The sequence below is a fragment of the Nomascus leucogenys genome, chromosome 8 (assembly GCF_006542625.1).
Source record: "Nomascus leucogenys isolate Asia chromosome 8, Asia_NLE_v1, whole genome shotgun sequence".
NCBI classification, from domain to species: Eukaryota; Metazoa; Chordata; class Mammalia; order Primates; family Hylobatidae; genus Nomascus; species Nomascus leucogenys.
The window spans coordinates 27,623,376-27,650,804 of NC_044388.1; the positions used below are offsets into that span (position 1 = coordinate 27,623,376).

Genomic DNA, 27,429 nt, shown 5'->3' on the forward strand with positions numbered 1-27,429 from the left:
CCACAGCTCTTCCTACTCCTCTCCTAGGCTTGCCTGCATGCCCTCCTGCCCAGCGTCTCCGCTGGACCACGGTGCAGTTCGCTCTAGAAGGTGGGGCAGGGCCGGGGAGGTGTACACAGACCCCTGCATGCTGGGCTGCCTGCTGGAGGGTGCTGCTGCTCCGCGGAGGGCAGCAGGCCCTGGAAGGGGTTTCCCCTGCTTGCCTAAGTTACAGCACAATACCATGTGGACGTTTCACTGAAAATTTTACTTGAAAAAATAGAATTCCAAATACTCAGGTGAGACACAAACCCACTGTTCGTGCTTTGAGACCTGTGAATTCTTGTGGGACATCCTGTGTGGTGGGACAGTTCCACTGACAGTTTGGGTTCCCAAGGTACCAGTTCTCAGTGACCTCGGGAACCCCAACCACTTGGGTCCCAAAGCCACAAGAGTGGCTTTTGTCTTGCTGGGAAGCTGGCTGAGGGCCTGCCAGGGCTGGAGGACCAGCTCTCCCACGCAGGGTTCAGGGCCTCTCCCAGAAAAAAGAGGTTTTGAAGTGAAAAGGCAACGAGGGGCCAGAGGGCTCCCCAAGATGGGTCTTTTGGAGGTAGATTTGATGCCCACGACGCGTACAAGGCTATGACCCCCAACTTAGCCAACAAAGCCCATGGCCTCAGAAGGGCTGCAGCTTGCTCAGGCCACGGGCCAGGATGCATGCTGGACGGTTCTCCAAATAAAAAAGCGCCAAGGGTTTGTCTACACTGCTTACCTGCTGGGGCTGTGAGTGGGGAGACGGCGGCCTGCCTAGGGCTCCTGGTGCCAGGCTCAGGAAGAGTCATTCATTGCAAAGGGCCGGCAAGTGAACCAGGGCCACCTCTGTCCCCGGCCTGTGAGAGGAGCAGCTAGCCCTGAGAAGAGCAAGGATGAGTGAGGCTGACCACGTCACAGGAGTCCTCCAAGAGTGATGGGGATTCAGTCATCGGCCACAATGGAGAGGGCCCGGAGCTCACTGAGTTTGGCCTCGTTCTCCCGCTCCCGCTGCTCGTCGGAGTGGCCTGGCTGGTCAAGCTGATGGGACAGGTCTCCAAAGATCTTGTGCATTTCCGAGTAGTACACAACCTGGGGGAGGCGACAGGGGTTGGCACATGCTGGCTCCAGGGAACTGTGTGCTTCAGGGGGCCAGAGGCTCACACTTCTCTGCTACCCCCTGCCCTGACCCATCTGGAGCTGTGCAGCAGCGTGCCTTTGGGGATGTGCAGGGCATGGAAGGGCTCTAGCTGAGACTGAACCAAAAGGAACCGGGGAGCAACAGGGCCTCAGTGGCTGGAGGTGGAGGCGCCCCTGCTTCGGGCTCCTGGTTCCCCCAGCAGCAGGTGCAGGAAGGCATGGGCCTCCTAGGGTGACTGTGGAATGATGGGCACCATGACTGGAGTTTTACTGCTTTTTGTAAGCTAGGGGAGAACCCAAGGCTTTTGTCCATGGCAGAAAGACAGCATGGTAGGCTGGTGGCTCCCAAAGCCCTAAAGCCAGCTTTAGAGGCACAGGCGAGAAAGGGGATGCCCGTCTAGCCTTCCATTCCCTCCCAACTTGCATGCCACCCTTGCTCATGGCCCAAGCTGCATGGCCAGGGGGACAGCTCAGAGTCCAGGTTCACTGCCAGGGTCCCTCTAGGGAGGCACCAGAAACGGGGTGGGAGGGGACACAGGGTTGAGGGTGGGGCAGGTGGAGGAATGGGGAAGCCCGCCGATTCTCCCAGATGGCTGAGGACCAGGGGCTTTTCCACAAACAGGAGCCACTTCTGCCTCAGTTTCTACCTCATGACCCAGTGAAAGCATGCAGTTTCCTGAAAGCTTCCACATCTCACTCTAGACATGAGGAGGAGCTCTAGACACTAAGGGGACCTTGTGGGAAATGCCAGGTGGGGCAGGGACCCACGGCTGATATTCCTGAGGCGAGATTTCCGCCAGCTGATGGGGAGCTAAAGTGAGCTGGTCTCAACACACTGTTGTCACCTCTGGGCTGGGGGCGGGCCACCCTGCCCCCACTCCCTGCCCAAGCCACTGTGCGCTGAGTCACTGGGAATGCTCACTTCTCCATGACTAATGGCAGCCGGGCGGGCGAGGGGGAGGCTGGGGCCCAGGAGGCAGTCAGCCCCCAGCAATGCTGCCTGGTTAAAGGGCATCCCTGGCCTCCCATCTGCTCCAACCTGGACATGCGGGAGCCTGGCACCCTGTGGCTTCCTCCTGTGAGAAACAGGAGGGAGGGTGCAGGGCAGCACCCAGGTGACAGTGACGAAGAGACAGGCCCAGGTCTCCTGTGAACCCAATGGGGCGGCTGGAGGGAGCCCTTGCTGCAGGAGCAAGCGTCAGAAGTCCCCACCCCCTCCTGCAGGAGGCTCTAGGTCTCACTGCCCCCTAAAGATGGCAAGGACCAAGTACGTGGGTCACTGACAAGGACCAGCCCCGGCATGAACCCTGCTCAGGTGTCCTGACTGGGGCAGGTGGCCACCCTGACTTTGGCCCGGCAGGGTGGGTGTGCACTGGCCAGGCTTCATGGCTGCGACTACGGGGCCTGCAGAGAACGGCCACTGGAGGGCGCCAGACGCCCAGCCACGCTCAGACCACCCGGGCTAGGAGGGGCAGAGCCTCAGGGACCTGGCAGGGTGCCACGGGTGTTGGGGTACTAAGGCTGTCGCTGAGCGCGAGCCATCAGCAGGGTCCTGTGTGGAAGGGACCCGCTTCTGGCATAGGTGCCCAACCTTTTCTATTTTGCCAGCTGGGGGAACAATCCTTCCTAAAGGCTTGAAGATGGAGGAGGGTGAGGAGCACACCACGCCGTGTCCTCCCGTCCCCGAGTGGAAAGGGACGCTGGGGCCTGGCCCGTGTCTGACTCCCAGTGGTGCTCCCATGCCTCCAGGCCTGCCTTTCCACCCCAGGGCCCCAGCAGCAGCCCTGATTGTGGCTCTCTCCAGGGCTCTGGAACCCCTTCCTTAGTGGTTCCTAGGCAGGACTCCCGCCGTTTCCTGCTAAAAAGACTGGCTTGGGGTGGGCAGGGGAGGGGAGCTGAGTCCTCAGAAAAGGCCTCCACTCTCTAGATCCCTTTCTCCTCGGCACCATCCTGGGCCAAGAACCTGCCCACTTGAGGGTGCGGGGCAGAGGAGCTACTTATAATGAAATGCAAAGAGATCCATGGAGGAACTGCTGGACAAAAGGGAACCTCGGCCATTCCTGGTCTGGGATTCACCAGAAGGCAATGTGAGGACTCTAACAGCAGACAGGGCCCCCAATTTGCTGAGCCCGGGACTCTGATACTGGAATGAATTCCTTCAGGGCCGTGCCTGGGGTGGGTGCCCTGTCTTTATGGAGAATGGCTAAGCCACCCTTCCAGCGTGGGTGACAGAGAGTGGCATGAGCTATGTATACCAAGCCCAGGGAAAGAGCACCTGGCGGCCTCACCTGAGCTCGGATGAGGGACTCGAAGCTGGGCTGGAAGTAGTCGAGGCGGCTGCCATAGAAGCGCGGCATCTCCTCCAGCAGCTGCCTGTTCTTGGTTTCAAAGTCCTCCCGCACAGGCCGCAGCTCCTCTCGTGCCTAGGGAACGAGACCTGGGTGTCAAAACACTCTCAATGCTGGGTGCGGGATACGAGATGGGAGGGGTGGGGACATCTTGTGTCTTGATCTTGGTGCCCCCAGGTGAGGGGAGGGACTTACCATAGGTGAGCACGATGGCCCACCTGTCTAGCCCCTGCCCGCCTGTCTCCCCCCTGCCCGCCTGTCTCCCCTGGTACCTGGTGGAGCTTGGCCAGCACTGGCCCCGTCTTCTCCTTTTCCTCATACTTCTCCACCTTGGCCTGCAGCCTCCTGTAGTCCTGCAAGGCCTGTTCCCGCCGCTTCACTGCCATGTTGAGGCTCGGGAAGACGCTGCCGAACCTGAGGGACAAGCTGGCTGGAGATGGGTCCGCTCTTGGAGGGGCGTCCTGGCCAGCACTCACTTATCCAAAAATGTGCCCTGAGAACCTACCAGGCGCCAGACCCTGCTCTGGGTCTTGGGGAGTTCACCGTGAACAAGACAGATGAGGCCCTGTCCCCTGGAGCTTGTGCGAACGTGGACAATGTCGTGGGGTGCGGGCAGATGAGACGAGATGGGGTTGTGGGCCAGGTCCAGGGAGCTGGGTAGCACAGGGTGGCCCAGGAATAAAGGGTGCCCTGACCCCCACCTCCTGTGAGCTTTATCACACAACGGACTAGGGGATGGTGGGGAAGGTGCCTTGAAGTCATCTGGCCAACACCTCACTTTTAAAAAGGAGGGAAACTGAGGACAGAGAGATGACCTATGACTCATCCAAAGTCACGATGAGGCAGAGAAGGTCTAGAAGAGAACATAGGTGTCCACGTTCTCTGTCTGGCACCCTTTCCAGCCCTCACAGTGCCAGTGGCAGGTGGCAGAACTGAAATCTGAGCTCACTCCTGCCCCAGGGCACCTTCTCCTTCAAGGGCTCCTTGGCAACATGAAAGCAGCAGAAATCCTATGGCTCTGCCACTGGAACTGCCAAACTTCCAACCAGCTGCTTCAGGAAAATGCCCTGAGGACCTCCTACTACCCCACTGTGACTAGAAGGGACCGCGTGGGAGACTCAGAGGAGTGGCCCTCAGAGAGAGCAGCAGTGGACGATGCGGCACTGCAGGTCCACACGGGCCTCTTCGTGACTCATGTGGCCTCTAGTGACCAGGAGCAATGCTCTCCTGAGGCTCTCGCTGCTGCTGCTGGAGGGCTGGCCCTCAGCGCGATAGCAGGGGGCGTCTACCAGGCAAGCCAGAGCCCTGGAGTGTCCAGGATCTGGCTGTGCAGCCCAGGGAGCTCGTGACTCTGTGGCCATTAGGAGGTGACCCAGGACCAGAAGAGTTTGTTCCTCCTGGAGGTTTTTATGAGGAACCCAGAGAGGAGGAAAGACGAGGGCAGGAAGCAGTTACTGAGACTGGGATCAGCCTCTCACAGGCACTCAGAGTCGAGAGGATGCTGGCAGACTCACTGTCAAGTTCCAGGAGCTCAGACACCACGCAGAGCAGGACTTCCCAGATGTGCCTCTCAAAGGACGTGACCAGGAATTTGGTTTTGAGACAGAGTCTTGCTCTCTCACCCAGGCTGGAGTGCAGTGGTGTGATCTCTGCTCACTGCAGCCTCCACCTCTTGGGTTCCAGCGATTCTCATGCCTCAGCCTCCTGAGGAGCTAGGATTACAGGCATGTGCCACTACGCCCAGCTAATTTTTGTATTTTTAGTGGAGACAGGGTTTCACCATGTTGGCCAGGCTGGTCTTGAACTCCTGACCTTGAGTAATCCACCCGCCTCGCCTCCCAAAGTGCTGGGATTACAGGCGTAAGCCACCGTGGCCGGCCTGGTTTTAAAAAGCCTCAGCAAATCAAGTGTCCATTTGGGGTAAGAGTAATGAACAGTTTTGCCATGGAGTAAGAGGATATTAACTTTACCAAAGCATTAAATGCCCCAAACTAAATCACAGACCCAGGGAGTAGATTTTGATGAAACAAAGGGCTTATCCCCAAGACAGGCTACTAACACGAATCCTCTACCTCAACAGTGTCCATAAGGGGCTCCCTGTCTAACAAGGTGCTAAGTGGGTGAAGCCACCAAAGCACCCTGAACCCTCACCCGTGCCCTTAGACATAGTAATCAAACCAGCATCTGACCGACTTGCCGGGCAGAAGCCATGGGCTCTCTGCACTGTGCACAGAGAACGCAGGCCCCTCAGCACTACGGAACTGAGGGTGGGAAGCAGACACCACCAGGACGCACAGTCGCCCATGGCGTGGGCTGGAGTGAGACCGCTGGGAGGAGCTAGGCTTGATGCTTTCGCCCAGGGCAGCTGCGTGGTGGAGCTGCAGCTGCTGGGCAGCCCTGCCCCCTTCCTGGGCAGCTGAGAGGCACGTGCTCAGGCAGCAGGTGCAGCTGGGCCTGAGAGGCTACCAGGCCACCTCTCCCTCTGCCCCAAGTGGCCAAGGGACCACCGGCAGCCACCCCGGTCCTCGCCCTGATCTTTGTGTTAGAAGCCACCTGCTGCTTGGATGGTCCCAGTGCCTGGGCCTTGTGGGTGCCTGGGAGCTGCTGGGTGGGTGCAGGCGCCGGGACAGGGCAAGGATGAGAGGCAGGCAGGAGGCAGCAGGTGGAGAGCTCTCTGGCCCTGGCCCCAATCCCACCACCCTGAGCTCACATCCTCAGGAAGGAGGGCATCACAGCGTGAAGCCATGTGTGCGCAAGGCGCCTTCCACGGTGCAGGATGGGAGGAGTCGCACGCTCGTTGCTCCAGCAGCCTGACCCCCCACATCCCCTGTGGCACTCTCATAGCCCACTTCCCACAGCTGTCGGGTGGGGCTTATTATTTCCTGGGCCAGAGTCAGAGCCACCAGGAGCACTGACTACAGCAGAGTGCCGAGCAGGGGTGAGGGAGGCTGGGTTACAGAGCTCCTCTGGGGATGGGGTGGTGGTGTCTCCAGGTGGCCACCTGGCTGCATGGGCTCCTAGCAGCCCCCTGGAACCAAGACCACCTGCCTCTGCAGGAGATGTGGCTGCAGGCCGCCTGCTCCTGTGGGAAGAGCATGTCTTCACCATGAAAACCTCCGTTTCCCATGACAGCACCCCTTAGTCACCAAGAGGCTCTGCCTGCTCAGGCCACTGGAGGCGATTGCTGATAAATTACAACCACGGTGGGGGGAGGTTGGGTCCTGGGATTGGGATTCCCTAGGGTTAGGGACAAGTGTCACACCCTTCTACATTCAGGGGGAACTCACATCAGTCAGGGCAGGGCGCAGCTTGTGCCGAGGTGGCTGAAGAGTAGGGGACCAGGACTCTGTCACATCTGCCCTGGTCACTGACCCATTGAGGCCCCATCTCCCTGTTTTCTACTTCTTAGCAACAGAACAGACTTTGCCAAAGCCCCAGGGTGGACAGTGGACGTGCCATGGTGCTGCGTGGGAGCTCAGGTCAGGGCTCAGGCTGCTGGCAGGGGAGGTGGAGACATGCACAGGCTGGGCGCCTGTGCCAGCCCCTCCCAGATATGTCCCTGGGACCCCATAGAGGCCCTGCTGACTCTACCCAACCACATTAGGGGAGCCTCACCCCAGGCGTGAAGCCAGGATCCAGGCTCCACTCTGCTGTTCCAGCGCACTTCACCCCTCCTCTCTCCCTGCCCACCTCAGCCCACCAAAACCTCCTCTCCGGCTCCTAGGTGCTGACTGTCCCACTATGAGAAGTCAGTTTGGCTCTCTCTTTCCACATGTGAGGAAACAGCCTCCAAGGCCTGGTGGGGGCAGGTCAGACAGCCCACCGAGCACGCCCCGCTTCACGGTCCTGCACCACGCTGGCAGCTGCCACACCTGGCCGCTGACCCGAGAACACGCCGTGGCTTTCCACTAGACTGTAAGCTCCTGAAGTCTGTTTTACATTTATCCTCAAAGAAGGGGGCCGGGCTGGGCCCAGGCCAGTGATCAAAGCATTACCCATGATCACTGCCCAATTCTTGTCTGCCCTAAGGCTCAATATCCAACTCACTCCCCTGGGGATGGGAGGGGCGAAGAGGAGCAGGAGAGGGAAGGGGAGCAAGGCCGGCTGGGAGGTGGGCTAGGCGCAGCCAGCACTGGTGGGGAATGCCTGCCATGCCTTGGTCTATGCCCACGCAGCCGGGAGCTTCCACCCACCAGGAAAGGGAAATTGAAAGCATCCCCATCCGACATGTGAATGCGGCCCAGAGACTGGGGATTAGAGGTTGAGCCCCTGCAGGGAGGCTGGGGGCGGTGGGGTGGCCATGTGGCCATGATCTTCATCAGAGGACAGGAAAGCTGGAGTTTCCTGTTTCCGGTGCTGGGGTCCCTGGGAGCTTCTCTTCTGGCAAGAGGAAGCCAATGGGAGGAGGCTGTAGGCTGCGCGGTTTTACGTGGTTGGGGGAGATCGTATGTCAGCTGTGGGGACGCAGGGAGAAGCTAGCCAGGCAGGCCTGAGGGCTCATGCAGAGGTCAGCGGATCCGCTGCGGAGATGTGCGCCCCCTCTGCCACGCCCCCACCTTCCTGGCAGGTGGTGGGCCACCAGGGTGGTGGGAAGTGGCCGGGGTTTCTCTCTATTTGGGCTTCAGAAGCCAGGGATCAGATTTCAAGGGCGCCTTGCTGATACTGAAATTGAGGTGGGAGTCAGTGCCCCAGTTCCCTGAGTCCCTGCCTCATTCTGCCAGCCATGGGTGCCTGTGGCAGCCTCTGTGTCCGTCTCTGGGACCCCTGTGGCCCTGGCACAGAAGAGCCTTCTGTGGACAGGGTCTGCTCAGTCTGCGTCCTTCCCAATCAGCCCTGAACAGTCTGTCCTGAAGCCCAGGACCAAAACCCACAGCCACGGAGCTCTTTCTGCACCCCAGCTCCCTATGCAACCCTGTGGCATGGGGCTGCACAGTCACCAGCAGGCAGGGGGTGGTGGATGCCCACTCTGGGGAGGCTGGGGGGCCAGGGCCGAAGTGGGAGGCACAGTCCCTTCCCTCCCTTCCTTCGCCGGGCCTCCATGGTCCTGGCTTAGAAACAAGAGCTTGCTAGGGTGAGGCCGGCCTTTTCCTAATCCCATGCTTCAGGCCTGCACAGTCAATGAACAGCTCAGCTATCCCAAACACCAAGGGCTGCAGGATCAAAAACTGCTCCCCTCATTGCCCTGTGGGCCCTGGGCCAGGCCAGTGATAATTAGGCAGAGCCTTATTACCCGGCCCTGGCAAGGCACTGCCTGGGACCACCGCAGAAGAGGCAAGGAAGTGCAGCTGGGTGAACAGCAGCTTTCTAGGTCACAGCCTGCTCGAGAGAGGCCAGGGAAGATGAAGTGATTTGGGGCTTCAAGGCACGGCTCTGCCTGTTCCCCGCCCTGGGGACCGAGGGAATAGGCCTGTCTGATCACTGACCAGGGCCTGCCCAACAGAAGATGAGTCTCACAGAAGCATTCTTGACCCCAACAGGTCACAAGCTAGGGGACCTTCCCGGGCCAGACCCCGCTGCCGCGCCCCTCCCTGTGTGCGGCCACCCCCACATTTCCAAAGCTGAGTGCTGCAGGCAGCTGCTCTCCCAATCCGGCGGGGCAAGATGAAAGGCCTTGCTCATGTCCGCTGAGGGCTGGCCAAGATCTCTGCTAGCTCCATTCAGCAAGCCCTGGCCCCAGTGGCTCTCAATCAGGAGGAAGCGGTCAAATGACCACCAGAACAGTGGCGGTTGCTGGGTGGGGTGGGAAGGGGGTGGTGGCAGGGGTACCCTGAGCTCACCTGGGCCATGCGGGTGCTCTGGAGCCCCCAGGAGCATGTACGCTTAGGCCACAGGTCACAGAGCTGACATCCCCACTGAGTTTCCCGTCAGGCCCCATGGGAATCTGGGGACAGGCAGCTAGAAATCCTGTTCAGTCCCCAAGGGGCCGCTGACCTGCCTCTCCCTAAGTGCCCCGAAGCCCCCAGGTGACATTTACTCACTTTTTTAAGGGCTCGATCACCGTCTTCTGGATCTGGTTCACCTGTCAAAGAAAAACCCAAAGACATTAAAACTGGTGGGGAGGGGAGGGCGACATGCAAGGCAGGGCCCCTAACTACCACTGGGCTAGGAAGTCTGAAGGGCCACAGGGTGCTGTCCTTGTCCTGGGCCTGGCTTTGCTCAGGGTGGAGGCCACGTGGGTGGCTACAGAAGGCTCAGGGGCTGGGGTGAACAGGACTGCTGCCGGCGACCCTCACAGTAAGTAACATGAGCTCGTGGAGCCTCAGGAAGCAGGTAGAGCCAAGGGAGAACAGTCTGGAAAGACCCCTGTGGGCTTGCAGCACCTTGCAGCACACGAGGCCAGAGGGCTTAGAGCCCCGAGAGCAGAGGGAGCCCACTCGGGCCTCCCTGCACAGTCCACCCAGAGGCCCAGATGGGGGGCAGAAGTCATGCTTGCCCACCCCAGACCAAGACCTAGTCACCTTTTCCTGATTGAAGGCATCCATCCGCTTCATGGCCATGTCCAGGGCCGTCACCATGTTCAGAAGGTCCTGGTCTTGCTCACAGAGGGGATTGGAGAGTAAGTCCAAGGATATCTTCACGGCAGATTTTGACATGGCTGTGGGAAGCCAAAGCTCAGTGAGCCTTCTATGAAGGGGCAGGTTTCACGGCCTTCTCTCCAGGACCCTGTCCTCCTATGCCAGGGGCCTGCACCCTGAAGACCTCTTCCCACAGCCACGGCCGTCAAGAATGGCGAAGTACCACACAACCACAAGCTGCGGATCCCTATGGTTTAATGTTCATTCCTGACCCTAACACTGCTCCGGACAATTCTTTTGAACGGCTTTACCTGTTCTCCAAACCCTGGGTTAGAAAAGGACCATCTGGGTGGGAGGCTATAAAATATGTTTCTGGCTCCAAAGATTCTAATTCAGTAAACCTGGTACCCAAAAATATGCATTTAAAACCACCTCTCCAGGTGGTTTGGACATGATGCGTGGTTTGGGACTCCCGGATGGACAAGAATAACAGTACTTCAGTTTACGCACGCTTTTACTACAAAAGGCCCAAAAGTAAATATTTCAGGCTTTGTGGGCCGTACGATTTCTGTTGCAACTTCTCATCTCTGCCTTGTGCTGTGAAAACTGCACATAAAAAATGGATGTCGCTGTTTCAATAAAACTTTATTGACAAAACTAGGTCAGATTAGGCCAGCAGCTGTAGCCTGCCAACTCCTGGTTTCCTCGACATCCAGTAGGAAAAGATACACTGGAAAATGATTCCCCCCCGAGACTCGCCCAGACACATGCCGCAACTGGTACGGGCGGCACTGGGACAGCAAGGCCCTCCTCCAGGGTCTCTTCCTGCTCCCCCAGAATTTTGTTTGTAAATAATGGAAACCTGGGGACTTGTACGGGACAAAGAGCTCCAAAGCTGCCAGCAGGTCCCCATCTTGGGGTGCTACCGAGGTTCCCATGCACTCTCATTTAGGGCTCAAGCAACCCAGGGGATGTCTAGTGGAAATGTATTTTGGTTCCATTTTAGAGAGGAGGGAGATCAGGTGCAAAAGGGTTCGTAATGCCTCCAAGGTCAAATGGCTGAGTGCGCCAGCCGGGCCCTGACCCTTGACCCTGGGCAGATACTTCCCTGTTCACTGCTCTCCTTCTGATCTGGCCTAGAGGAAGTCAGTGGACAGGTCCATCAGGCTCTGTCCATCAGGCGTCCGCTGACGTTTTTCAAGGCACCCTGGTACCCGATCCCCACGAACGTGCCACCCACCCCTCTGTGCTCCTCCCTCCTGTGTTGACATTCCCTGCTGGGCAGATGGGAAGCCTGGGAGTCACAGGCGGCTCAGAGGCGGGCTGGAGACCTGCTGGCAGCTTTGGAGCTCTTGGTCCCAAACATGTTTTCAGGCCTCTATTATTTCTAGATTCTAGAAACAAAACTCTGGAGGGGCAGGAAGCGGCCCTGGAGAAGGGTCATGCTGGCCTGATGCCGTCTGTACCAGTGTCAGAGTGCGTCTGAGGCAGGCCTCAGGAGAGCAGACACATTGTGAATCCATTTCTTACCATATGCATGTTACTGAATTTAAGATGCTCTTCATTGTAAGTCACTTATTGTATAAACCACTAAGAGAGAAAAAAATTGTTGTCAATCAAACCAGGCTACACTTTCAGTACTTTGATTTCAGAGATGTTAACTGTGGAAAAAGTGTCTTAGGACCCATGACATAAGGTCTACCTCCCAGTTAATTACAGATGTGGCCTTGCCTAGCACTCCATGGCATGAACCCGAACCCTGACCCTGTGTTCCCTGGGGAAGGGTCTGCCTCCCCCAGGCCCCTTCACCAGCCAGCAAAGCAGCACTGAGCAGACTAGCCGGCCCGGAGCACCCTCCTGGGGTTTTTCTGGAATCTGGGAGAGTGCTACAGTCACCCAGCAAAAGGGCAAACTGTGGGAGAAGGCTGGAAATGTAAACTTTCCAGAAATGTTGAAGTAACGGAGGGAAAAACACCTCTTAAATTCTGTGGAGTGACTCTGTAGGTTTAGGAACAAACGTTATGTGTAACTTGATTTGATTATGAAATGATCACATACAGCATAATAAAAATATAATAAAATTCTGGATAAAACTAGAAATGTTTCTGAAAAATTTCTGCTATTTCTTAAAAAAACATCTGAGGAAAACAACCCAAAAAGCCAGAGTGAGGAGACGTTCTTCCCACATTCCTTTTTTTTTTCAGACGGAGTTTCGCTCTTGTTGCCCAGGCTGGAGTGCAATGGCATCATCTCGGCTCACTGCATCCTCCGCCTCCTGGCTTCAAGTGATTCTCCTGCCTCAGCCTCCCAAGTAGCTGGGATTATAGGCGCCTCCCATCACACCCACCTAATTTTTGTATTTTTAGTAGAGACAGGGTTTCACCATGTTGGCCACGCTGGTCTCGAACTCCTGACCTCAGGTGATCTACCTGCCTTCGCCTCCCAAAGTGCTGGGATTACAGGTGTGAACCATTGCGCCCGGCCCAGCCCCATTTTCCCCTTTCTTTCCTAAAGCTCTTGCATTGTCAGGCAGTCAAGGAACTGAGTGGGCTCAGTGGCCGGCCCTGGGCAGAACTGGGTCTGGAATCCCCACCCAGTGATGCCCTCGCTTCATGTGCGCAGAGCAGAGCTGGGGTATATGACGCCAAGAACACCATGGTCTTGGCTGGGCATGGTGGCTCATGCCTGTTATCCCTGTGCTCTGGGAAGCTGAAGCAGGAGGATCCCTTGAGCCCAGGAGTTTGAGACCAGCCTGGATGACATAGTGCGACTCTGTTCCCCCTCAACAAAAATAAACAACAGCAGGTCTCCGTGCCCCTCTGGACCTGTGGTCCCTGCCCCAGCCCATACCCCTCATTGTTCCCTGCAGGGACTGGGAGAGGGGCATAGTCAGCCTGGCCCACACCAGGAGGCTGGTGATCTTTGAACCTTAGAGAAAGTGAGGGTCTTGGACCCCACCTGGGTCTCTGGAATCCTGATGCGGCCTCTGGAATGTAAGATTCAAAGATTCGCCAGAGCACTCTGAAAGTAATATGAGTTTCTGAAAGAAAGGTCATCTTTTTTAGAATAAGTGGGGATTTTCCACCTTGCTGGGGAACTCAGGAGATTCCACGCTCAGGAAAGGCATCCTTCCATTCCCCTCAACTGTCCAGATCAGTGGTGCTCACAGTGTGGGCCTCAGCGTCACCTGGGAACTCCAGGGACACACATTTTCAGGTCTCGCCCAGCCCATGAGTTGGTTGGAGGCTGGAGGTGGGGCCCGGTGGCCCGTGGCACAGCAAGCCCGCCTACAATGCTGATGCCCTGTATGTGAGACTGATGTGGCTGTCAAGCTCGCCTCAGCCCCATGACTAGCACCACTGCTCTTCAGAGGCACTCTCTGCCCACATCCATTCCTGACTGAGGACAGTAGTGTCAGGCTTCTGCAGTCACCCATCGATCTCTGGTTTCTCTGCTGGAAAACTAAGCTTTCCACAGCCACGGATGGTGCGTCACGGACCCCTGATGCCCTCCTTGGTTCTGCGGCAAGCCACTGTGAACACAGCACATCCTGGCTTCATTTATGCTCTGACAATGCAGCTGTCTGCAGAAGCAGGAAGGAAAGGAAGCAATGGGTCACAGCAGCTCCCGAACTGGAAAGGCAGTGGGGACCGATCAAGAAAAATGCAACCCAAGTAACTCAGACCTGAAATAACTATAAAACAAACAATTGCAGACAAACTCCCAAATCCAGTCCTTGGCTTGTGACACACATAGTCTGACAATGCTAGAAGCCAAGAGCAAGGTGCATGTTCAGACCAGCCCACAGCCCAGGAATTAGCACTGGCATGAGAATTTATGGCACAGACCAAGACAGCCACAGTCCCTGCACAGGCAGTCAGCGCTCACTCGGGCATGGTGGTGGTGGTGGTGGTGACGGTGGCTCCAAGGGAAGGAATGTTTTCCTTTTGTGATCATTGCTTTGTAGGAAAGGTGTGTTTACACATCAGTAACTGGCTGAGGCTTAGGAGCTGGCATAAAATGGGAACAAATTCAAATCACTGCCTCTATTAGGGACATTTCAAGGTTTTCCTCTTAACTGCAGTACCAAGTAGGAGCACGCTGGTCCTCAAATCCCACCCTTAGGTGCCCACCGCCCTGTGGCTCTTTGAATGGTGTCAGCAGACAGTGATGCTGCCCCATTTACACTAGGCTCATAGCCAAGCCAAGAGTGGATGGGCCAGGGTTCCAGAGCGGGGGCTGTTTCAGTCGCCTTCTAGTTTGGTGGTGGGGGTGGGCAAAGGAATGAGTGGGGCATGGGCAGGCTTCGCTGTGGAGACAAGGCCCTGGACTTGGAGGAGCTGAACTCTTCTTCCTTTATCGAATGGACATGCCCATTTATAAAATGGGTGTGTCCTGTGCCCCGCCTACCTCAAGGTCAGAAGAGCTCAGGTAAGATGAAATTTCTTCACAGTCGTAACACGGCATTATTCAGCAGCTGGAGTGGCCGAGGGGACTGAAAATGGCTTCTCCACCCTCCTGCTGCCTCTCCTGCATCTCTGGTCAGCATGCACGGCCTTTGGGCCTCTGCGCTTGCTGTCCACTGTGTTTCAGGCCCTCTTCCCTTGGCTCTACTTGTGTGGGTTACTCATTCCTTCAGGACTCTGCTCAGGGATCACGTCCCCAGGAAGGCCTCCCTTGACCCTGTCACTCTCCACTTCCTTATTTTTATTGACCTCGCATGCCACAACGTGTCATTATAATACCGATCCACTTGTGGACCTCTTGCAGGTCTTCCTCCTAGAACATAAGCTCCCATCTTGTCTTGCTGTTGAGTCTAGTGCTGAGAGTGCCTGGTGCACGTGGGTTCTCAGTCAGTATCTGCTGAGTGAGAGGAAGTGGGCAGTCCTGGCCATACCCAAGTCCCTTTCAGGTCCTCGTCCCAGTGTGGTATAGAGACACGGCTCTCCCACTGGACCCAGGGAAGGAGCCGCAGGAGTCCACCCAGTCAGGGAGCCTTGCTGCCGACCATGATGACGGTGATGACAGGAGCGGACACCCTGAGAGCTGACCCGTGCCAGGCCCTGTTCTCAGTGCTTTACATTGCTCATCCGACTTCATCTTCAACAATGGCCTTTGCCACTTGGACTGGTGTTACCTGTGCTTCTCAGGTGAGGGAACTGAGGTAGAGCCAAGTCAGCTGTCCAGAGCTGCGCAGGGAGTGCTGAAGCTATTGATCAACCTTTGGTCAAGTGCTTGCTGCTCTGGGGTGGGAAAGTCAAGGCCTTGGAGAAAGAACCTCAAGGAATGGTCTCCATCTCTCCCGGTTGCTCGTCGCCTCCTTCCTGGGACATGGCGTGAGGCAAGGGCTCTGGACGCTCCCTTATTCCCGACCTGCCTGTGTCTCTAGGCTCCCGGACCCGGTTCCTCCTTGTTTCAAATAAGAACTCTCCAGCCAAGAAACCTCCCCAAGGGCCCTGGCTGTTTCCCAGCACCTGCCAGCCCCCACTTCCCAAGGACCTCCCAGTGCCCTTTGTCATGACAGAATTATCTGGGGTATTTCTGGCCTTACACTTTAACCCAGCCTCCTGTTTAAACACACAACAGCTTCCATTCTTGTTGCCACTGGAGTGCCCGTCCCAGCAGGCCAGGGAGTCTCATTTCTGCGGAAGGGAACGTGCTTCCCCTTCCCTCTGGACAGCCTGAGCCAGTGGCCAGGATTCTGAGGCAATGGAGGCATCTGCTACCAGAAGCTTCCACCAGCTGCAGTACTGCCCTGACTGGAGTCCCAGGAGAGCCTTGCCCCAGCACCCACATCCAGACTGGGGCAGTGCGAGTTCTGTGCAAAGCGGAATCTGACTGGTGAGGAGTAACTGTCCTCAGGCTGCTTCTCAGGACACTGGGTACACATCCTCTGAGTGCAGCAACGTCACAGCCCTTGGGGGGCTGAGGGAGGAGGATGCCCACCTCTGCCCCACCTGCCTAAGCCAGTGATGCGGGTGGAAAGTCACCTACCCAGGTCGGCGTCGGTGCTCTTCTTCATGTCTTTCTGCAGCCTCCGGGTCTGCTCTTCCAGCCTGCAAGGCAGGGGATGGGCTGCTTGGGGTCCTCTTCCTTCTCCCTACCTGAGCGAAGCCCAGGTGCTCTGGAGGGCCTGCCAGGGAGGAGGAGAAGGGGATCTTCTCCATGGGGACTTTTCCCGCTGACTGAAGTGCCACTACACCCAAAGGCTACAAGTGAATAACTCTCACGTGGCCACTGCTGGGGAACAGTTCCAGCAGCCTGGTGACCCAAGTTGCCCTCAGTTTCCAGGGTGCTCACGGGGCACAGGGGCAGCCCAGGGAAGGGCACTGGGCAGACAGGTGAGACCTGGCAGGGGGCCCTTGTCCCTCCCTGCCTCCCCACCTCATCTTTCTGGGGTTGACACTCACTGCTGAAGTTTTCCATACTCCCTTTCAAAGTCTCTCTCCACCTGCAATGAGAGAGATAACTCAATTATCGGAGAAATGACAACACGGTGGAAAAAACCTCCTAGCCTCCTGAAACTCTCTCCACACCCTGCCACAGTCCGCAGAAAACAGCACGGTCCAGTTCACACAAGCACCGACAGATTGCTCCTGACACGGTATTCCTGTGTTCCCAAGTTAATTAAGTGTTTGATTTACGGAGGAAGGCTCCCCTCCCAGAGGGGCCAGCCAGGCAGGTGCCAGCAGACTGTGGCTCTGCTCTTCCCAGCCGGGAGCAAGGCACTGGCTGCGTGCCCTCCTCACCCCAGGCTGGAGGCAGTCAGGGTGCTCAGAACGTGACTGGACCCCATCCAGGGAGGCAGCAGTGTGCAGAGGAGAGGGCGGGTCTGGAATTGGGGTCTGTCTCTGCCTTTTCCTAGTTTCCAGGTCCATGCAGGGCACCCCCCCTCCTACCCTGACCTCCGCTCAGGGCCACCTGCCCCTGCTGGGCTCAGGGTGGGTCAGGAACAATCGTGCACCTGTGCTTTGTGATTGGGATGCATCAAACACAGACACTGTGACTACTGACTCAGGTCAGGCTCTCTCCATTCCCGACCAGATATCAACTCTCTCGAGAGCCAGCAACACTGAAACCAAATGGGTGAGTCCTGAACCCGGGGCTGCACTTGTTGTGGAAGATGAAGTTAAGAAGTCTAGTACTTTCTTCTGGTGCCTTGACTTCACTATCTGTAAAACAGAGCCTCATGATTGGTCTCCTACGGGCATGCAATGGGAAGTAAATGACATCGAGAGGCAAAGAAGGAGACTAAGCTAGAGGCCTGCTCTCCCTGGCCAGAGCTGCAGCTGTCAGGGGCCAGCTTTAGGCTCTGTGCTCTGAGAAGTCAAAACCGCTAACTCATGTTCACAGAGCCCTCACTGTGTGCTTTACAAGAATGGAGTTCTCTACACTCATCTCCAAGGCAGGTGTGACTATCCGATGATAGTACTGAGGAGGCCACCAGGAACCAGGTTATGTACCCTTGCCAAGGTCACCCCATTGGTGAGGGGTAGAGTTGAGCACAGTGGGAATGGAACCCAGGCAGCCTGGCTCCACAGCCTGTGTTCGTAACCATCATTCTCCTGGAAGGCATTTGCTGATAAATGAAAGCCTTGACCTAAGAAACAAGTCTTCCTGGCTGCTCCCGGGAATCCTGTCCCCAAGAGCCCTAGATCCTGACTTCTGCTCTGAGGGTCAGGGAGTACATATCTGCAGAAACTGTCAAAGCCACGATATTCCCACCACTGCCTTCCAGCAATGCTGACCTGATGACAGCGTTCTAAGCCCATCAACCTTAGCACTCCACGTTTGGATTTAGATTAATTCAACATAGCCCTGGAATGACAAAACAGCATTTATGTTACCAATGAGGAGCCCGAAGCCCAGAGACAGGAGTGACTTCCCTAAGGATGCAGGACCTTCTGCTGGCAATGCAAGGCTAGAATCCAGAGTCCTGGTTCAGGTCTTTTTGTTTCAAATTTAAACAACATTCATTCCTATGAACATGTATTGAGCACCTATTAAGTGTGATGCATTCTGCCAGGTTTTGGGGATACCCTGGTGATTCAAACAGACATGGGCCCTAGTGGTGGAGATAAACAACTGCCAGATACAAATTTACTTGCTGACTATGACGGGCCTTTTGGACAGCAGGAATGAGGCCAGAGAGAGTTGAACACAGAGTCTGCTTAGCTCTGGCTCTCTGGGCATGACAACAGACTCATTGCATGGAGATAGCTTACCTTCCTCATTTCAACTGTAAAATCCAGAAGCAGGAAAAAATGCTCCTTTCCTTACTTTATGATCCTAGCATCTAGAACCTTCCACAAAACTGTGAAGTAAAACCCACCATTGGTGCCCCCGCCTCCCATCCTACAATCTTTCTTCCTCTTTTCAACAGACTCTTTCTCCATCCAGGAACCCAATATTTTTATCATTACTTACCTTAGGATCCAGCAAAAGCTACTTATAAGAAAAAAATTCAAAATTCACTCCCACTAAAGCACAAACGCTTGATGAGCATTTAAAGTGTTGCCTGTCCCGGGGGATTTGCAAGTTTGCAGGAACCACAGTCTTAGCTAAAGGAACGGAAAGGCTCTGGTGTGACTGCAGGTGGGAAATTTGCTTTGGTGTGAAGGAGCCTCGCCAGGGCCCTTGAAAGTCTGTATTTTGGTGTCTGCCTAGTTTTCTCCAGCAGGGCTGGAAGAATGCAGTTTAGAGGCATGAGCAGAGACAGGTAAGATATGAACTCTGATACTAGCTGTGGAGACTTGATAGTACTGAGCATTTTTTTTTTTTTTTTTTTTTGAGACAGGGTTTTGCTCTGTTGCCCAGGCTGGAATGTGGTGGTGGCATCATGGCTCACTGCAGCCTTGACCTTCTAGGCTCAAGCAATACTCCTGTCTCAGCCTCCTGCAGAGCTGGGACTATAGGCATATGCCATTATGCCTGGCTAATTTTTTAAATTTTTGTGGAGACGGGATTTTGCTATGTTGCCTAGGCTTGTCTTAAACTCCTGGCCTCAAGTGATCCTCTTGCACTGGCCTCCCAAAGTGCTGGGATTACAGGTTTAAGCCACCTTACCCAGCCAACTTTAGGTGGCTTGCAAGGAAATAGCTGATAATAATATCTACCCCAGTGGTTCCTTTTGAGGATTAAGAGGCAGTGCGTGTAGAGCAGATTGCAAGGTGCCTGGCCCATGGCAGTCCTCACTAAATGTTAGTTTCTGTGTTTTTCTCCTGCTGGCTGCGGTGCTGGGAAGACCAGAGCAATCTGGGGCTGCAGGCTGGGCTATAAACCTGGGCTATAAGCTGCCCCCCAAGCACACGGGAAACTGGCAGCCAGGGAAACCCTGAAGTTGGCTAAGGGTGGAGTCCCTTGCTTGGGTGTTGTGACAGTGCCCTAGCTCCCTTTACTAGACACACTTTTTTTTTTCTTTTGAGACAGAGTTTCGCTCTTGTCACCTAGGCTAGAGTGCAATGGTGTGATCTCGGCTGACTGCAACCTCCGCCTCCCGGGTTCAAGTGATTCTCCTGCCTCAGCCTCCCGAGTAGCTGGGATTACAGGCACGCGCCACCGTGCCTGGCTAATTTTTGTGTTTTTAGTAGAGACAGGGCTTCTCCATGTTGGTCAGGCTGGCCTCAAACTCCTGACCTCAGGTGATCCCCGCCCCCCCCCCCCCCGCCTCGGCCTCCCAAAGTGTTGGGATTACAGGCGTGAGCCACTGTGCCTGGCCTGCTGGACATATCCTCCTTTTTTTTTTTTTTGAGACAGTGTCACTTTGTCGCTCAGACTGGAGCGCGGTGGCACAATCTCTGCTCACTGCAACCTCTGCCTCCCAGGCTCAAGCAATTCTCATGCCTCAGCCTCCCGAGTAGCTGGGACTACAGGAGTGAGCCACCACACCCAGCTAAGTTTTGAATTTTTTTTTTTTTTTTTTGGTAGAGATGGGGTCACCATGTTGCCTGGGCTGGTCTTGAACTCCTGGCCTCAAGTGATCTGCCTGCCTTGGCCTCCCAAAGTGCTGGGATTACAGGCATGAGCCACCGTGCCTGGCCTACATCTTTCTTCTAACCTTGCAGGATATGACAGCTGAGCAGCATCTTTACTTATTAAACGTATTTATTTCCAGAAAGAGAAAATTAAAACTAAGCACTACTTGGCCCAAACCAAACTCCTCTAGAGATCCAGAACACACAGGGGGCGCTCTTTGGCAGGGGTGCTGAGTGTTAGCTGAACCCCGGGGCCCCAGCCTTTGGCTCCCTTCCTCTCTTTTGCAATCCCCCAAGTGTGCCGATGTGTGTGGGATGTCAGAGAACACCTGGTCTCCCTGGCTGGGGACTGCTTGGACTTGTACCGGGAGGGACTTCAGGTTTTCAGCTAGGTTGGATCATCCTGGAAGGTGAGGAACTTGAGGTCTCCCATTGAAGCTGAGGAGCAGGTCCGGGGCGGGAGTGCGTTTTCTACTTGGTGCCGCTCAAGGCCATCTGACAGCCTGAGAGGAGTTCGGACACATTTCACCTCCCCTGCTTCCAGCGGCTGGGGTGGGTTGCTTCTCTAGCTCACTGGTCTGAGAGCTCTCTCCTCCACTGGGGAAAGATGCACGGGGACACTGCCAGAATTCTAGCCTCTCAGATAATGGCTAAGGGACTAAAGGGACACACTGGAGCCTCATTCCGAGGAATAGAGCCAGACAGAAAAGATCTGAACATCTTTGAATGCTTGATGCCTTTGCCAAAAAGGCAATTGGACCCCAGTCAACAATGCAAGTATAAACACATGTGCATGGACCGTCAGGGGATCAGGGCAAGCTGGGCCAGGCTGGTGAGGTTAGCGCAGGGAGAACCAAGCCCCAGACGACTACCCTTGGCCACTCCCTGCATTCATTCTCCAAGGCCCACGGTGGGAGGAAGGGGTTTTGCTGTTCCCTGCTCTATTGGCAGTGCATAGGTCAGGCCCTGGCATAGAGTGGGAACTCAGTATTAAGTGAATGAACAGGCTGAGTTCCCACCCAAACTTATGCTCACGGTGAAGTGAAAAAGGAAACTGGCAGGCAGGCAGGGCCGGGGCTCTGATCCCAGGGCTGAGGTGCATCTGATCGGAGTCTGAGAAGCCCAGAATCCTCAGCACTCTGGGAAGCCCCTCCTTCAAGGGATGCTCTGGGTGGGAAGTGGGCTCCCTGTAGGTATGTTCTAGCAGGATTAAGCAGGATTAATGAGGCTAAGGGTCCTGCCGCCTGGCAGGTGAAAATCCTTCTCCAGTGGAGAGGCTGCATGTGGCCAGACTCTCTTTGCCCTAACTTTGCAGAGCACCCACCTGGCTAGGAACCTTGGAGTGCATGTTCCTTGTGTGCAAGACTCACAGTAACCCTTGTTTCAGGGGGACACGAAGAGCAAAGCTTCAAAGAGCTCTTCCCTCCTCCCAGGTTATGCAGGAAGGTGCAGCGGCTTCTTTCTGTGCTAAGATGCTCCAGCCACTTTATGGGACCTGGGGAGCACGAGGGGACTGGGTGGAAGGTTAGGATCGGGATCGGGGGAGCTTGTGTTCCTCCATCTCAGTTCTAATGGTCAGCCCCAGCAGGAACGAGCCATTCTAGCCAAAGCCTTGATAATAATGGAATTTGTGTTAATAACCTGGGCACAGGAGAACAGTGAGGGTAGGGACACAATGCTTTCTTTGTGCCTGACAGTTGGATGCCTTGAGCCAAAAACCTGAAACTCCCTGAAGATAACATGAGCATTTCTTCCCATGACAGGGGCTCCATGACTTCCAATAACCCAGGCAGCCACAGCTGCTCCCCTCCCTGAAAGTGCCTGGGCAAGAACAACAGAGTGCGTCACTGCTGTTCAAGGGCAGCTGCCAGAGATGCTGAGACAACTGCACAGCCCAGGCCTGTTTTGGGGGCCAGGAGCGGGTGGTGGGTGGGGAATAAGACTGAAGAGGCAGGGTCTTACTACTTCTACTTCAGTGCCTCTGGGGAGTGGAGGGGTATAGGCCAGGGAAGCAAATAACTACTCCAAGCTGTAGCTCAGCTGTGATTCCTTGCGAGAGATCAAAGGCCCAGCCGACTTTGTTGCATTGGGAAATCTAGCTGCCTGGGACAGGCTGAGTCCCTGATGGTTCATAAAGAGGGTCAAATCAACCAGCTTCCTGTGATGTAGTTAATATTAATTGGGGACTTACTTTGTGCCAGACACTGTGTTAGGTGCCTTCAATGTATTATCTTGTGTGAGCCTCAAAGTAACATCTGTGACACAGGTACTGTCATCATCCTCATTTTATAAATGAGAAAATGAAGGCTGCAGAGGTTAAGGAACTTGCCCAAGGTCAGAGACAGCATGTGGCAGAGCCAGGATGGGGACCCAGGCTGCCAGCCTCCCAAACCTGGCTTCTTAACCCCTACCTGACCCCCAGTCTATCAGAGAGCAGAAGCCATAATCAGAGGACCACAATTCCATCTCCAGCGAGACACATGCGAGGAAGGGAAGAGGGATGCCCTGTGTGCATCTGCCCGCACTGCGAGTCCTTGCCACTCCTTAGATCAACGGAGCCAGAGATCTTGCCACCAACACACTGGCAAAGCAGCTGGTTTGCCTACACTTTCCGTGGAGAACAAAGTTCATTTTTATAAAGGTTGGGGTGCTGGGAGGGTTTTTGTTTGTAGTGAGCATTCAGAATAAAAGACCCCTCTTGAAACCACTTCCCTTTCAGATCTGTCATGGATTAAACTCTGGAGACTCAAAGCCACACCTTCCCACTTCCTGCAGCCGGCTAGAGACCAACATATGCACACCCAGATTCTTTGGACTTCAGCTGAGGGCCTCCACAGATGGTCAGCCTCTGTATGAGAGGTCAACGCTGAGTTGGTCAGCAATCTGCCTCTGCATGAAGCAGAGAGGCCCCACCCCCCAACTTTTTTTTTTTAACAGGGTATCAGTCTATCACCTAGGGTGGAGTGCAGTGGTGCAATCAGAGCTCACTGTGGCCTTGAACTCCTGCGCTCAAGCAATCCTCCTGCTTTAGCCTCCCAAGTAGCTGGGACTACAGGCGTGCATTTTTTTTTTTTTATAGAGTTGGGGTCTCTCTTTGTTGCCCAGGCTGGTCTCAAACTTCTTGCTTGAAATGATCCCCCCACCTCAGCCTTCCAAAGTGTTGGGATTACAGGCATAAGCCACTGTACCCTGTGAGGGTGCTTTTAACTTGGGCCTGTTTCCTTTCAAGTGACCTTACTTTGGATTTGCTAGAGATGGAGCCATTGGTCAGATGTGTGCCAAACTTCTCACCAGACTGAAGCAATCTCTTTCCTGTGCTTTTGAGAGTTCTGCCAAGGAGGGGAGAAGCTAGTAAGACAAGGAGAACCGTCAGGGGCTGGGATGACAGATGAGGGCCTCTGCCACCAGCACAGCACTGGACTTTCCGTAGCTGTCACATCAGAGAGGCCTCTACAGTTGTGGTCTCCCATGTTAAAACCAAGAGACCCACTCAGATTTGTGGGTTAGGAGGTTGAAAAGGCTATTTTGCACTGGGATTCCAAAACACTGGAAGGGCTTCACAGCCCAGGGAAGCATGAGGCAATGGAAAGAATATTGGCCAGGGGCTCACGCCTGAGTTCTAACTCTGGCTTTGCCAGTGTGGGGTTTTTATAACTTGAGAAAGTCACTGCAACTTTCCACGGGCCTCATTTTCTTCATCAGGAAAAATCAGGAGGTTGGACTAGATGGTCTCTATGAGCTTCCAGCTCTAACTTCCTAAGAATCTATGATTCTCTTCCTTTCCCATTCTGGAGATAAAAACATTCTAGGGATAAAAACTGTGGGCTTAAAGGGGGGTGGGATTCAATCTTCCCTTCCTGCTGAGTGACTCTGGGTCATGGCCAAGAATGCATTTGGAAGTTGACACAAACAGGCCGAGGCCACTGAGAAAAGCTTCCTGGACTTTTCTGCAGCTGAGGTAACAGAAATAAACGCCTGGGCAGTATCTTTGGTGGGGGCCTCTGTTTCAGGAACACTCTTAGGAAAAGTGTAGACCACAAGCCAGTCCCTAGAGGTGGACTGTTCTAAAGCAATATCTTCCTCTACATTTTTGTAATCCACCCATTACCCCTGCCCAAGGATGATAAAGAGCCCAGGCTAACTTTCCTAGGGGAAATGTCCCAGGACAGGAGGCCCCTCTAAACCCCAGTCTATGTGAGGTTCTAGATCCGCATAAGCAGGAATAAGGCCCAGGTTGCTGTCTTCCCAGCCCCAAGATGTGTTGATTCAAAGCTTTGGTTCTATGCAAAGGCCATGTGATACAGAACTGAATCTCACAGCAAAGCAATCGAGTTACTCACTGTTTTGGGCACAATCTGTTTCTTGGGCTGCCCAATCTTAAAAGGAATCCTGTAAATGAAAGAGACAAAGAGCGATATTGTGAGAAGTAGGGAAGGATGCAGCTCAAAGTATCAGTACAGTACAGGCCACTTTCCCCCAGGAAGGCGAGGAAGCGTGGCCATGGCTTGCTACTTGGTACTTGGACCATGTGCCCTGGTGGGCATACAACCATTGGCATCTGGGCTTGGTTCTAAGAGAGAGAGAGGTCCTTCCACCTACAGTGTCAGATGCAGGTTGTTCTGTCTCAGAACATCTTTGCTACTGATAGTCTGTCATTTAAAGACAATGAAAAGGTGTGGGCAAGGAGTTTGAGGCTGTAGTGAGCTATAACTGCACCACTGTACTCTAGCCTAAGCGACAGAGCAAGACCCTATCTCAAAAAAAAAAAAAAAAAAAAAAATCAGCTGGGTATGGCAGCTCATACCTGTAATCCCAGCACTTTGGGAGGCCCAGGTGGAGGACTGCTTGAGCCAGGAGTTCAAGACTAGACTGCGCAATATAGCAAGATCTTATCTCAAAAAAAAAAAAAAAAATTAGCCGGGTGTGGTGGCACATGCCTGTAGTCCCAGTCACTTGAGAGCTGAAGCAGGAGGATCACTTAAGCCCTGGAATTTGAGGCTGCAGTGAATTATGATCATACCACTGCACCCTAGCCTGGGCAACAGAGGGAGACTCTGTCTTTTAAAGAGATAAAGGAAGGGAACAGAAGGGAAGAAAGGGCAGGGGGAGGGAGAGGAAAGGAAAAGGGAGGAAAGGAAAGGCGAGGACGGCAGGAAAGGGGAGACACCCTGTGAATAACAATAAGACCTTGTGTCTTGAGGAGTTGCAAACTCAGAAATTACAGACTCACTGTAATAGCTATCATCCTTGCAATCACGAATCACTACGGTCTATATTAGTCGCTTCACTACTTCTCTATAGAGGGGCAAACTGTGGATCTGCAAATCTTCTTTGGAGGCTGGGGAGAGGTAATAAATAACAGAGGCATTAGTGATTGGCCAGGCTGGATTATTTCCCTGGGAAAACTCACAAAATCAAAAAGCTGCTAACTTGGAAAAGAATCTGAAATCCAGCCCAAGTCTGCCTTGGACTTGCTATGAAGAGCTGCACCTCAGATTGCCTACTTTACAGCATGGCACAGAGGAAGGAGGATCATGGGTCTAGGAGTCTCAACCTGAGCATTAGCCTGGCCTCCGCTTCCACTGAGCAGGCTGCCCTTCGGCAGGTGACGGCTGCACTGGGACTCCATTTCCTGCTCCATAAAACGAGTAGATTCAACTAGGTAATTTAGGAGCTTCCTTGAGGCACTGAGCATTCTATGATTCTCCAATTCCAGGAAGAAAAGTGGCCAGGCTAGAAAGTGCATCCCAATGGCTACAGAAAGGGTAGGCTCCCGATCCCAGGTAGGAAGTAAGTCAAGAATCCCTGGGATCAGCTCCAGCAGAGGGCTCTCAGCCAGCCATGCTCATCCCTCTCCTTTTGGCTCTTCTATTCAAACTTCCCGCTTCCACAATGCACCAGACCCGCTCCACCAGGCCCACATCCCACCCTTCCCTCCACACCCCCTTCTCCCTGAGCCTGCCTTCCTTTGGCCCAAACTGACCAACACACTGTTGCTAAACCCAAGGGTGTAATTAACCACCGATAATGACCCCAAACAGCGATCCAGTGGAGGGGATGGGCCAGCCTGAGTCACAGTGGTTTAAATTTAATTTCTGGAGGACATCCTGTTTATTGTTAACCCAGCCCCATAATTTGGGAGTGTTAACCCTTTGGGGGCTGGCTGATTTGCATCTTCTGTAAACAAATAAATTCTGGCTACACAATAACCAGGGAGGAAAGGTAAGGTCTGGAAATGAAAAGGAAAGAAAACATGAAATTGTTGTTTCCTTTCTCAGACCTAAAGAGAAAAGGTTCACGGGGAGATGGGTTCCTTCCCCACACCCTGGTTACTTTTCCCATTCTCAGGGATTAGAGCTGACAGACAGGATGGTTTTTGGACAGTGAGCAATTGCCCTCAAGGACCATTCTGGAGACAGTGCAAATGAGATCCTGGTGGCAAGGACCACTCTGGAGACATTGCAAATGAGGTCCCGGTGGCATTGCAAACAGACAGCCTGTATTCTGTGGGAAGCACGCTGCAGCTGAAAGTGCTCTAGACCCAATATCAGAAAACCTGGCCTCTGCCTCCGACTCATTTTGTGATTTGAACAAATCTCAATCTCTCTGGAGCCCAGTTTCTTAAAGTATAAAACAAAGGAGTTGGAATCCCTTCAGCTTATCTAAAACTGGAATTCTAAACTGAATCTCCACTCCAAGAATATGGGGAGTAGGATGAGAATTCTAAAGAAGTCTCAGAGTGGTCTTCAAAACGATTCTTGGAGTTTCGTACTGTAGACAAGGGACCAAGAAATCAGAAACGTAGATTCCATTATTTGTGGTGCTACAGCCTCCCTCTAAACCTTAATTTAGTATCACGGTATTTTTAGAATTGTAAGTTACCATAGAAATTTTTTCCCCAGTTCAACCCTCTCCTTTTGTAGATGAGGAAGCAGATCCAGAGATGTTCAGTGACAAGCCCAGGGTCACTCTGCTGGCTCACAAGAGAACCAGGAAGAAGCAACCAGGACCCCTGGTGTCCAGCCCAGTTTTCTCTCTGCTACCCACAGTTCAATACTCTTTTCACATGAATTTGTGATAAGTATGTGATGAAAATACCTAGTCTTAAAGTCCTATGGAATTCCAAGGGGCTCATTGTTCTTAAGGGTCTGGAAGTGAATGGGAGGACGTTCATGCTGAACTGGGTGCTCTGGCACAATAAGAGGTTATGTACACCACGCAGACGGAACAGGTATCTCCTTGTATTTTCACCACAGTTACTGACGATCACAGAGACCTATCATACTGTTCTGTTTTCAACTCACCTGCTCAAAAGCCCTATTAGAACACTTTAAAAAAATCCTTCACATTTAAAAAGTTTTAAAGAAAAACTGTGAGGCCATGCGCGGTGGCTCACGCCTGTAATCCCAGCACTTTGGGAGGCCGAGGCGGGTGGATCACGAG

The 27,429-nt window shown here is 54.2% G+C and overlaps 1 protein-coding gene across 3 annotated transcripts in view; it reads right to left on the bottom strand.

Annotated features, from left to right (window-relative positions):
* Positions 1-228: 228 nt before the first annotated feature.
* Positions 229-27,429, bottom strand: part of BIN3 (bridging integrator 3) — a 48,393-nt gene continuing 21,192 nt past the window's right edge. Inside the window, exons 2-9 of one of the 3 annotated variants that reach the window (XM_003272857.4) lie at positions 24,327-24,375; positions 16,423-16,463; positions 16,007-16,068; positions 9,956-10,092; positions 9,476-9,516; positions 3,770-3,911; positions 3,438-3,572; positions 229-1,101 (exon numbers count right to left, since the gene is read on the bottom strand). In XM_003272857.4, coding sequence (XP_003272905.1) covers positions 955-1,101; positions 3,438-3,572; positions 3,770-3,911; positions 9,476-9,516; positions 9,956-10,092; positions 16,007-16,068; positions 16,423-16,463; positions 24,327-24,375 — 754 coding nt within the window. In that variant the 3' untranslated portion in view covers positions 229-954. Of the gene's footprint in view, positions 1,102-3,437; positions 3,573-3,769; positions 3,912-9,475; positions 9,517-9,955; positions 10,093-11,542; positions 12,202-16,006; positions 16,146-16,422; positions 16,464-24,326; positions 24,376-27,429 lie in introns of those variants that run through there. The other 2 variants (XM_030816970.1, XM_030816971.1) reach the window with 2 other exon arrangements.